The sequence below is a fragment of the Sminthopsis crassicaudata genome, chromosome 3 (assembly GCF_048593235.1).
Source record: "Sminthopsis crassicaudata isolate SCR6 chromosome 3, ASM4859323v1, whole genome shotgun sequence".
Taxonomy (NCBI): domain Eukaryota; kingdom Metazoa; phylum Chordata; class Mammalia; order Dasyuromorphia; family Dasyuridae; genus Sminthopsis; species Sminthopsis crassicaudata.
Genome location: NC_133619.1, coordinates 250781266 through 250794120, shown reverse-complemented (window position 1 = coordinate 250794120; position 12855 = coordinate 250781266). Strand labels below are relative to the sequence as shown.

At 34.3% G+C, this 12855-nt stretch overlaps 1 protein-coding gene across 3 annotated transcripts in view; it reads left to right on the top strand.

Moving 5' to 3' along the window:
• Nucleotides 1-8493, top strand: part of LONRF2 (LON peptidase N-terminal domain and ring finger 2) — an 81409-nt gene extending 72916 nt beyond the window's left edge. For all 3 annotated transcript variants that reach the window (XM_074300401.1, XM_074300400.1, XM_074300402.1), the window contains one exon: nt 3042-8493. In XM_074300401.1, coding sequence (XP_074156502.1) covers nt 3042-3200 — 159 coding nt within the window. In that variant the 3' untranslated portion in view covers nt 3201-8493. The remainder of the gene's footprint in view (nt 1-3041) is intronic.
• The last annotated feature ends 4362 nt before the right edge of the window (nt 8494-12855 follow it).

Sequence of the window (12855 nt, the reverse complement as noted above, 5' to 3'; positions counted from 1 at the left end):
AGTATTCTCTGGAAATTCTTTCTATGTAACTTTTTTTTAAGTAATGTATCTTAATGGATTTGCCTTTTATCAGATTGTCTATAATAGAATATAATTTCTTTCACATCTGGTGAGAGAATTGTTTTTGGTGGTTCAGAACCAAGACCAAAAGCATAGCTTCCTGCTCAGCTGCTCATTTACCTTCTGTTTATCCAGCATAATCTTCAGTCTTGAGCAATGGAACTACCTCATTTGTAATACCTGGGTATATCTCTAATAAGTATTGGAAAAGGAAGATAATTAATTCAGGTGAACTCTCCAAAACTTTTCATGGAATTTTTGTTACTAACCCAAATTGTAGTTCTCCCCTCCCTTTTTTTTAATCCTTTAAAAATTCTTTATTTGTTTTTCATAACTTTTAAAATTTTAAATTCCAATTTCTCTCACCTCTTCACCCAATGAGAAGGCAAGCAAAATGTTATCAACTAGTTATACATATGAAATCATACAAAACATTTTCATATTAGCTATATCACCCCAAAAAAAGAGAAGAAAATTTTATTTCAATTTGCACTCAAAAGTTAGAATTTATCAGTTCTTTCTGGAAGTAATTAAGCATTGTTTCATCCTGAGCCATTTGAAAATGGCTCAGATCATTGGTTAGAGTAGCTAGCCAGTTGATAATCATAATAACATTGTTCTTACTGGGTACAATGATCTCCTCATTTTTCTCAGTTCAGTTTACATATTACCATGTTTTGTTTGTTTTTCTGAAGCCAACCCCTTATAATTTCTTATATAACTGTAGTACTCCATTATGTATTTTGTTTTTGTTTTTGCCTCTTTTAACTGCTGTGCCATGTGTGCTCGTTGTGGGTTCCCATCCTCAAGTCACAGATCAATCCTGACCATATCCTGAGTGGTATTAGACTGGAAAAGGACTCACTCCAACATTTGTTGGCTTTTACCATTTCAGAATTAGATTTGAATAAAATTATTTGGATGGGAACATTAGAAGAATTCAGCTGGGTTGCTACCTATACTCCACATTCTTGGTTCCTGACTCCAAATTAATTTCTAATTAGTAGAAATTGAAAGTGGAAGGCTAATTTTGAGACTCAGGGACCTTCCAACTGAACCAGCTCTGAGAAGATAGTAGCAAAGGAATTTGTGGTGCTAAACTCTCCTACAGTAGGGAAAGCAAGACCTATGGAAAATAGAATGTCACAAATTACCCTCAAGTCTGTCACACTGTCTCAAACTTTTCTTCTGTTGGAGGGAGTCATTATTACCTCCTACCCTTCATTCTGCAGAACCTTCCCCAGGTGCTCTCTCTAATGCAGAAAAGATTATCCACAAACAACCTAGATAAAAACTGAGACTACTCCATCAATTCTTTGACTCAAGAGTGACGAAAGATCAATTCTTAATGAAGAAGGGACATAGCTGCTAAATTTTAAGTTAAATATAACTCAGTGTCTTAATTATTAGTACTTGGGGCAGCCGGCACACAAATCAAGTGCTCTCAGGCTAGTGGTCTATGGGCAGCCTCTGCAGAAAAAAATGACCAAATTCTGTTACCTGGGATTTTCAGAGAGGTCTCAGAAAGCTTTTTTCTTAGCCTATTCCTTCTACTTTACTCTTCTTTGCCCTGTACAAACTGATCTCCAAAATCAAATCATTTGCACATTATAGCCATCTTTGATAGCAAACCTTTATCAGAGATATGTGAAGCAAAGTTCTCCTCCCCCCAATTGACTGCTACTCTTCTTGTTCTAGTTGGTTTTGTAAGGGCACACGTTTTTTAGTTTTGTGTAATCAAAATTATTTTATGTTTTGTAGTTGCCTTAGGTCTTTTGTAAGCTTTCTGTGTGTCAGGCATTCACTGTGTAAGTTCTGGGAATACAAAGAAGGGCAAAAACAGCCCCTAATCTCAAAGTATTCACAGTCTAATGTAGACAGCAGCAATCAAATAACCATGTGCAAAGAAAAATGGTGTATATGGGTGTGTATAATTTATATGTATGCATATATGTACCTACAGGTATATATTTTGTCAATAAGATTAAGGTGTATATAATAAATTAGAGAAGGAATCTACTAATATTAAAGGTGTTTTGATTGGGAAAGGCTCCTTACAGAAGTAGGATTTTAGATGATATTTGAAACCAGAAGTCAGAAGGGGAAGGAGAGACTTGTAGGCATTAGAAACAGTCAGTAAAAATGTTGGAGATATAAAGAGCAGCAAAGAACCCAATATCACTGGATATTAAAATAAACGGAAAGGGGCAGGGAGTAAGGTTTAAGAAAACTGAAAAGATAAGTGAGAATCAGATTATGACATGCTTTAAAAGCCAAGCAGGAGTTTATATCTGATCCTGGAGATGATAGGGAGTCATTATAGAGTTTATTGAATGGAAGGATCACATAGATCTTATTTTAGGAAGATCAGTTTGGCAGCTGGGTTAGTGAAGGATGGACTAGTAAAATGTAGTAAAGATTGAATTCCCATTTGAGATTCCTATTAAGAATCTTAGTAGAATAAAGTGATCTCTAGAGCCAGCTGATTGATAAAATTTTCTCTTAAAAGGAATCACATACATACACACTCCCTTTGTCTCTCTGTCTCTCTCTCCCTCCTCTCTTCCCCACTGTCTTTCTTACTTTCCCTACATTGATTGTTTCAGTTTTAACCTGTATATATTGTATTTGAACATGATTGTTTGCATATTTTCTTCCCTGTGAACAGGACTGTTAACTCCTTGAAAGGAGGAGCTATCTTTTTCCTTTCTGTTTATAGCACTTAGCACAGTACCTGGCACATAGTAGGAGCTTAATTAAATGTTTGTTGACTGACTCTGTGTGTAGCATACAACATCTCTGGATGATTGTCTAAATTGGGCATTTTGAAGATAGGATGAAAAATGAATTTGGCCTATAATAGAGATAGACCATATGCTTTGTGATAAGCAAGAGGCTGGTTTGAGGGGAATAGTGGGGAGGATATCACCATTCTTCTCTGTATAGTAATTTTTGTTTTTTTGTCTTTATTTCTTCCTTAGAGTAATCCTAGTGGTCCAGCATGGTATTGGTGGCTCCTGGCTGTGTTGCCATTAGAAAACCGGGCTCAGCTTGCTATACTTGGTATGACATCCCTTAAAGATCGTCTAATTGCCATCAGGCGTGTGTTAATATTTGTAACACGTAAAAGACCCAGATGACAAGGGCTAATTTATAACCAGACAGAGGACAAATTGAGATTTTTCATGTCTTTCTCTCAAGATTGTTGGAAACCCTTATGCTTTTAAGTGTCAAGCACAGATGAATAGCCATCCATTTTGGTGTGTGAGACACACTAATTATAGGGTCACAAAATGGACAATTTATTAAACTTTGAACCCTACTCAGAAGTGAAACACTGTGCCTGCCATCCTGGTGGAACCTGAGCCTCTATAATGTAATTCTGCAATTATAATGGAGTCCATAGATGTGGAAACAATTTAAGAAAAACTCTTCATAGTAAATGCTTCTAGCCTGCAATACACTGTGCTCAAAGCACTGGAACACCACAAGTGGCTTATGTGCAGTTTGAATTTGACAGGGAAAAAGAACTCCCTTGACAGTAAATCTCTTGCTAAATTAGGTGTATTTGCCAGAGGGAAACTAAATTTTCATATGGAAGTAGTTTTCCCAGAGCACATTGCTGATACACAATGTTGCCACCCTTTTTTGTGTTTACGAAATATTCTTGTCTGTGAAGTTGAGTAGTTAAGGCATTGTCCAATGAAAGCTATGTGATGTCTACATAAGTGATAGCTACTAAATAGAACTGTATTTGGTAGCCTGTAGTAGTCCCTAGTGTTGTAATTTGCATGTTGTCATCAAATGAATGTCAGAATACATCTGAAAGAGGTGTACTTTGAAAATAGAAAAACCTAAAAGTAGTGCATCTGGTCAGAAGCTAGCTACTCAGTAAGAAATCAACAAGACCAAGGTAGTTTGCTACATTTATAGAGATGTCAAATGTACAGCCTATAGGCTGGAGCTGGCCCACTGAATATTTTAAAAAGATAAGTAACCCTGTCTTATTAATTCAATGGATGATATATGTGTTTTGTGAAATATTAGTGTAGTCCACCATTATTTTCATAAACATAAAGTTAGCCCATCAACAGATTTGAGTTTGACACCCCTTCACTACTATATGAAGATGGTAAAGGCTGCTATGAAATAGTTTTCTGTTTCAATTTAGATACATGAAAAGTTTATGATTGTGTGTGATTAGTGTGGGTGTGTAAGCATTCCACAAGTTTCCCTATAACACTAGCTTAAAAATCTTAACCCTTGTTTTTAGAAGCAGATGGCCTGCAATGATCAGAAAGGTATTATCTATTACGGAAGGATGCCTATATGTGCCAACCTAATACAGATTATGTATGGAACAGTGTTGGTTAAAAGGATAATTTTAACCTGTACTGGTTACTGTTCTGATTTACATATCAGTTGGTGCATGTGGACAGATTCTTGGTCCACGATGCTGATGTTATCAGTATGAAAGAAGGCATGGACTTTATGTAAATGAAAGGCAAATCTCACTTCAAGTTTTGTTATCCCCATTCAATGTATATGGTATTTGGTTTTTTTAAAAATATATTTCATAATACCAAATGTTTCTGGTTTGTCAGTCCGTTAATCAGATAATTAGGAATTTAGTAAAATGACAGTATTACTTTAGTTCAAGTTGTATGGGTTTCCAATATAACATTACTTATACAAGCAGAAGATTGGGGGTGGGATAAATTTGATCTTTCCAAGAGAGATGAAGGGTTCCTGTGCCATGTAATACTTTTAAGAAAAGGAATTTTGAAAATATTTCATGATCAAATGTTTAAAGTGCCTCACTTGCTTATTTTGAATTTATCTCAGTACAGATGTAGTTTAAAATCAATTTGCCCAAATCGATTCTAAAATATTTCATCAATAAAAACATTTAACAACTTTAACAGTATTCAACTTTTTGGGGCATTGAAGTCTTTGGTCTTCTAACAAAAACAAAAACCAAGTATGTGATGTTCCAGAAAGCTTTTATTATAAGTGGTTCATAAAAACTGTTAATATGCACTGAATATTCTGTATTTTTTCCTTATGGAAAATATTTTTTATCTTAACTCCGTATACTTGTGAATGTTTTTTTAAAATTTAGGCATATAATTTGTCACCAGTGGCATAACAACTCCGATAGCCTTTGTGAAAATTAAGTTTCTATCATCAGAATAAGAAAAGGTTTACCTGTATTAGTGCTCTTTCCACTAACATTTAGAAGCTGTCATAGTATCTTCTGCACTGTTGAAATGTAGCTCACAATTCTCAGAGAAAAATTTTTATAAGTGAGCTAGCATCATTATTGTTATTTTCTTTTTCTTCCCTTCATTTATTTTGATTTGAGTCTTGCCAAATCTATTAATTTCTGTCTTCCTTCCCTTCTTTAAAAGTTGGTACATGCTATATAACAAGCTGCTGCATAACAGAGCAACACGCATGTTTTTGCTACCAAAGGAAATAAGTAATGATCTTAGAACCTATTAAATGTTCACAGTTTTAGTGCTGTTGCAAAATACCAAGTCCAGTATTCAGTAGAAGCTGAATACTTGACGTGCACCTAGATGACAGGCGATTTAACTTACTAGAAAGCCAATTTTATATTTGTCACCATTATTATTTGAAATTAACCTTCAAGTTAAAAAGAAAAAGAAAAAAAACAAAACACTCAAACTTAAATTCACTGAAATTGTCCAAAACTTTTGGGGACATTAAAAGTAGTTTGGGAAAATCTTAGAATTAGTAGCAGATCAAACCAGTTTATTAACTAATATTAGAGACAGCACAGTTTCTACGAATTCCTTGAAAATTAATATAATGTTACTCAAAGCCAGGGCCTTTTAATTTCATTTTGGAGTGAGTTTTCTTGAATAGTATTGTTTTAGTTATATCAGCTTAACAACTTCTGCTTTGTCTTTCTTTTTAATGAGTATTTTTAACTTATATTAATTTAATAATATCAATTCTTAGGGTAATTTTTTTTCTTCTTTGAGTACAGCTAAGCTCCCTGTTATTTAACATCCTTCAAACTGGAGTTGACAATATGGTAATGGTATCAGAGCACTGCATTTGGAATCACAAGAAGGGCCAGGATCAGATCCTGCCTCCACCAGTACCTATGTAATCTTGTAAAGTAAGGGGAACTGCACTAGATAGCCAGTAAGTTTGTTCTCTCCCTAACCAAGTGAGCCTATTTATATCTAAAGTTGCAAAAATACAAGATAACAATGGGCACTAGCTGCAACAGCATGGAAGTTCAAAGATGAGGACATTTTCACATCAGAATAGAATTATTTTTTGCTTAAAGGTGGATGGATACCCACAACTTTCTTTCCCAGAGCAGAAATTAGATTTTTTTGGTAGTTGTAAATAATGAAAAGATAAAATGTTGAGACCTGTCAGCAACCCCGAGTAAGATTCTTTTACCGTATAAAAAATGGGCCAATGTTTATCTATTTTTAGGATTAATAAGTACTAGAAGCAGTTTGTTTGCAGTGAATAAACCATCATGAACAGTAGATTAAATATATGTGAAAGGTATTGATTTTGAAAAGTCTTTGGAATTAAATAATATACACATCATGACTATCCATCAGAGTACACTGTTTTAAATTGTCACATAACAGAGAGTTTACTGTAATATTTCCCTATTGATGCAGATCTGTGTTTCTAATTGCTCTAATTTTTTTTTCTGTTGTCTTTTCTAATCATCCAAACTACGGTAATTTCTACCAAATCAAAATTTACATTTAAAAATTGTATACTTTATCCATCAAATAAAGTTAAAACCTAAACAGATTTGAATAGTAGCCTTCTAAAAAGGAATTGTGACTGGAATTTTTTTTTTTTTTAAGGCCATCTAGGAAGTTTGAAACACAAAATTACGGGTAATATCTATTTCTACAGAAGTCATGGCGTTATTTTTCCTAGATGAGAGTCACAGATTGGCAGTGGCAACTGATAATTCTCTGGGCAATCTCTACCCAGCATTATTTCTCACTAAATGGCATAACAATATTTTGAATAAGTTCTTTTCCTTTAGCCTATTAAAACTTAGTTCAGAGATATAGTCAAGAATAAGTAAAGTGGGAGCATTTCTCATATTGAGCCATCCAGACAGGTAGAAAACACTGAACCCTGAAATGTTACTGATTCTCACCTCCTTTTCTCACTGGTGCTAGATATTTAATCCTAAGAAGTTTGCTTCTAACTCTTAGGAAAGGACCAATGGCAGTACTCAGAAAAGTTTAAATGCTAAGAAATGTTGACCCAAGTCTGACCAATCTATAGAATAGCCTTTCAGTAACAGTTCTGCCTTTAGTATATTCTGCATTTTATAGAATATTATTTTGGCATGAGATAGTCACATAAAAGTGCCACAGCTCCACTCTGGCAAATTTGGGGATCACAATTCTTGCCTGGATACATGTATCTGGATTCAGCTAATGGAGGATGTCTTTACTTGGTGAATAAATAGAAGTGTGTATATAAGTAGGCCTTGTGACTGCAACCATCCCAACTATGCAATTTGTGTATGGCATTTCAATGAAGAAGCCATTTGTTTCCATCATGAAGTAAGAAGAAAAGCCTTTGGTTGCATAAAAGATTAAATTCAGATGTGTGCACTCAAGGTCAGAGTATGGAAACCTCTAGATAAGGGAATTTGGACCAAGATTCTGCCCTGAATATGTTGCCTAATTAATGAGGCTGGATTGGCAAATAATAAGCCTTTAGAAAGAAAAAAGTGAAAATCAGTTTTTAACATACTCTTTAACTTTTTGCTTTTCAGGGACCATTTTTAAAAATGCCATTTGGGGCCTTTGCCATCTATCATAATATTTTAACATGAATAGTTTGTCAAGCTTTATACTACTAACTGTCTGATCGGTTACAGACTTTCATACCTCTCACTGCGTACCCCCACACAGTTTTCACACTGAAATACATGGAAAAACTGTTCTTGCTAAGATGGAAAGTTGTATACTATATTCATATGTAGCTTTCATGCTAGTGGAGTTGGTATTGGTAGCGCCTTAATTTTGCAGTTGTGAAATGATTGTACCAATTAAGAATCTGATCTGTATTTTTTATATAATTAAATGAGCAGGTTTGAACAAGTAAGTTTTAACATAGATAAACTTGAAATGAAATCTTGCTCTTACCTGTTTTAAGATAGACAATATGTTCTTACATCTGTGTAATATAAATTATTAATCTGCGCCTTCTCTTTTATATTAAGTATAAATAAGACAGGTCCATGTTGTCATAATAGTGTTTGGCATTCTTGTTGCATAAGTAAAGCCAAACTGAAATGCTGCAATATTCACTTCATGTATATTTGTAATATTCATTGGAAATGTATATTTAATTTATGTGATGTTTGGAATAAATAAATCAAATTCTCATTGTTGCATATCTGCTGTAAATAAAACCTCTCATGAATTAGAAGGTAGTGGCTTGGAAGTGAGATCCCATTTACTATCTTTTCCTCGCCCTCTCCTAACTTGTATTGATTACTTTTCCTTGATTTTTTTTTTTGAGCCTATTTTCAGGCCCAAAATGAGAATGATAAATCCTAGTGGTAGTTCAGACTCCAAAGGCATTAAACCTTATTGAGAAAATTGGGATTAAAAGAAGTTGACTTGTTCAATACCACACAGGAATCAAACATCCAAGCCAGGGTATTTTTTACTGTATTATGATATCAAGATCAGTTGACATAATTTCTCCTTTTAGAACAATACTGTCTCAAAACCGTTTTCCTTTCTTTTGACTCCCCCATCCTCCATATAGGTAGGATCTTGGAAAGCCTACAAACCATTGTTTGATTTTTCTTCAAGCTCAATTACTAATGTAGCTAGTACTTTAAGGACTTTAAGACCCCAGGATCTTCTGCAAGTTTAAGGAGAAAAGCATGTTGTCTTTGGAGAACTCCTAGTTTGCTCAGGAGGGATATAGCATTTCTCTTTGCCTAAGGCGTATTTCAATAGAAAATGAAATGTCCAGCTACTAATCACACTCCAAAATTGAGCCTATTGAAGCCGCACAGTATGAAAAACTTATTGTTTTGATGATTTCAGTGTGTTGCTACAGTGCACAATATGAATCTAAAACAATCTGCTATAGCGTTAGTTTATCCATATTGCATTTTTGAAAATAATTAACACCAGTTGATGTCTTGTGTGACTAAGTGTATTGTGAAGAAAGAACTGAATTTTGAAGCAAGATGGGTCTGGGTTTGAGGTCCGCTTCAGATGTGTGCTGGCTCTGTGATCCCAGACAAAGGGGATCTGTAATCTAGGCCCTGAGTGTCAAACTTAGAGCATCTTTATTCTGCTGAAATGGGCAATATGGGGAGAAACCAGATTAAAGCGTAATTGGGAAGTGTTAACAAAATAAATAAAAATGTAATACAGTATCAATAATGTTGATTTGTAGTTTCCCAAGTGCAGCCTGCAGAAATCCATTTCTGTTTCAATTTGATAACTTCTGCAGTAGGGTCTCTTGTAACTTGTAAGTTGCATTGTTAGAGGAGCTGTCTCACCTATACTGACAAAATCACAAGTCCAATTTTCTGCCCCACTGATGCCATCCATGGGCAGTGATTGTCCATGGGAAAGGAGTGCTCAATTCCCAGACCCCCTTCATGTCATGCAAATTTAATGTGCTCAAGTGCATGGATTAATTTCTCTGAGTTATTTTTGTAATTTTCTGGTTTTAGTTCTTTGCAGAATTCATTGTCCAGTGTTTTCCATTTAATTTCAGTCAATATCTCTAGTTTACCTACATCATTATGTTCCTCACTCTGAAAGCAGGGAAACAGAATGCAACCCTTTTTCCCTTCGAGAATTTTTAATCTCTTATGGCAGAAACAATTTCCAATAATGAAACCATTAGAAAATATGATAGAATGCTAAATCATATACATTAAGATGGGACCAAGCTCATGGAGATCAATAGGAATTATAATAACTGAGTTCATATAACTTTGTGTTATCTCCCTTGAATCTGGCAACTCTCTGAGTTAGATATTAGTCTCTAACAATGAGAAAGAAATATGTGCTACAGCAAAGCTCCTTAAACCCATTTGGGGTCTTGTAACTAAATGTGGGAGGTCAATAAATATTTTATTTATATATTGTTTTATATACTTAAATAACTGAGGCAGTGTGGAAATTTCTGAGGCAAAAAGGGTTCATGAATGGAAAAAGGCTAGAGTAAGATTGTATAAAGGTAGTCAGAGTTTGAGCTGGACTTTAAAGGATGAGCAAATTGGATAAACCAAAAGGAAAGGGAAAGCATTTCAAGGAGAAGGGAATAGCTATTAACAGCAGTGAAAATTAGGGAATAAGCACTTTTCAATGTCTCCAAATGCCTAGGCACTGTGCTAAGCATTATAAATATCTCATTCAATCCTCACGGCAGCCCTGTGAAATAGATGTGGCTATTATTCCCATTTTACAGTTGAGGAAACTGAGTTTTACCCAAAGTCACATAGATAATATGAAGCTGGATATTTTCCTGACTGTAGATCCACTGCTCTGTTCATTGGACCACCTACCTGCCACGCTTGTTGAGAGTCCTTAGAAGTACAACAGACAGGAGACCTCACTGGAGCTCAAGCTTTGAGTTGAGCAAAAGTGGGGAACTAAGATTGGATAGGTCCAGTCTTGTAACAATCATGGAATAACAATCCATGTGAATTGTGAAGAATTTCTATGGGAATAAAATCATTGAACTGAATGTATGCTTCTAATCAAAGAGGAATATTGGAAAACACAAGGTTATGTTTGGCCCCAAAAAAGAGCAGGCAGGTGATGTGATAATCATTATCTGATATTTGAAAAGTTGTAATGTACAAAAAGTTGAGAGATAATTGCACAGCCCCAGAGTATGAAGCTGACAACCAGTGAGTTGAAATTATAAGAAACCTATTTCAGATGAATATTAAAAGTGAACTTTCTTATGAGGTAATGCATGAACTATGCCATCACTGCATAGCTTGTCTCTTAAGAATGTGGTGAAGGGGATTTTTGCATTGAGGAAGGCGAAACTAGATGATGTAAAATCCCTTAAAACCCTTTAACATTAATTCTGAGCATTCTATTATCACTCTTAAATTCAGGCAGATAGCTCATTGGTGACTCTTGTCTTGAATTTCATGTTTTTAGAATAGTTTAGAGTTTTCAACTTGAAACTACATAAATATTCCAAAAATATTTTTAAAAACATTTCTCTTTAAGCACATTTTTCCCCCCTCGGTGCAATGTTTTTTATTTTACATTTTTCAAGGTTATATTTGTTTCCTTTTGTTTTAAAAATATCATGATCTTTTAGACATTTCTTTAAAAACTAAATCCTTAGAGATCAAATATATTTGTTGTCCACATTCATTATGTTTGAGATGTTTAGAAGTTGGTGTTGAGTGGAGTATCATAACAAGGCAGCATAAAGCTGTTGGAACTGTTCAAATTGGTCCTAGGCAGAGTGTCTACATGAGTGTTACCATGACCCAGTATTAAAGACCATTAGAAGATTTTGAAGCTTGATTTAAGGACCCATTGAAATTGCATGCCATGCTTTTTGTAAAGGAAAAAGGAGAGGTAATCTCTCAGTTATGTTTGTTTGATCCTGGACATTAAAATATGGTAGTGTGTGATGAATGTGGTGTATTCAGAGATCATACTCACAAAAATATCAAGGCCTAAGTTAAGGAGGCTTAACAAGCTATCAATAGGCACTCCATTTTAAACTTTTCCCCTTTTGGATGGCAAATGTTCACCAACTCCTGGGCAGTGCCACAGTGGTATGCCACTAATTTTTCTACGTGTAGCTGAATTCTTGTTAAAGGAAATATAACATTTTTCACACAACAATGTTGATGTGGAAATGTGTTGTGTGATTACACATGTATAACCAATATTGTATTATTAACTTTCAGGGAGAGAAAAAAAGGGAGGAAGGGAGAGAATTTAAAACTCAAAATTTAAAAGCAAATATTAAAAATTATTTTTATATATAATTGGAAAAAATCAAATATTAATCAAATAAAAGACACATGGAAGGGTTAGGGTTCTCTTATTAGAATTTTAATAAAGAACCCCACCCTAAAGTAAAAATGTAAGGAAATGACAGCAGGATCAAGCAAATAATGCCATTTTTAGAATTACAGTTAATGTGATCACAAACCACAAACCAAGATCAGTTTACCAGTATTGGTGCTAAAATTTATACCCTCTAAACATCCTACCTATAGTCAAAAAATCAAGACCCTGTGACTTAAGAGGAAACAAGCCCTGGGCAAGAAATGTGCCCTCCTTTGAGTTTTACTTTGATAAAATGTTAGCCCTTATGGGGAGAATATTGTGAGAATCAAATGAGAATATATAGGGAAGCAATTTGTGACCATGGAATATATTACAAACAGAAATTGATTGCAAAATGGAAAGAGTAACAAAACTTGGATTTGGTATTTATCATTGAACAACTTCCTTTGAGACTCAGTTTTCTTCATCTGCAAAATGAGTTTTTAATTTGTATTATCTGCCCACAGAGGTTTATTGTAAGACTAAAAATACATGAATTTTAACTATTATTTTGAACTATTATTCATGGAAAAATTAATTTATAGAATTTGCAATAGAGAAAATCCTGTCATAAAATAATTTTAAAATGTATGTATCTATTACTTGTATGTCTATATATTCAATAATTGTGAAATAATTATATGCTACATCTCATAAGAGATGGAAAGTAAATAGTAGAGAGAAAACACAC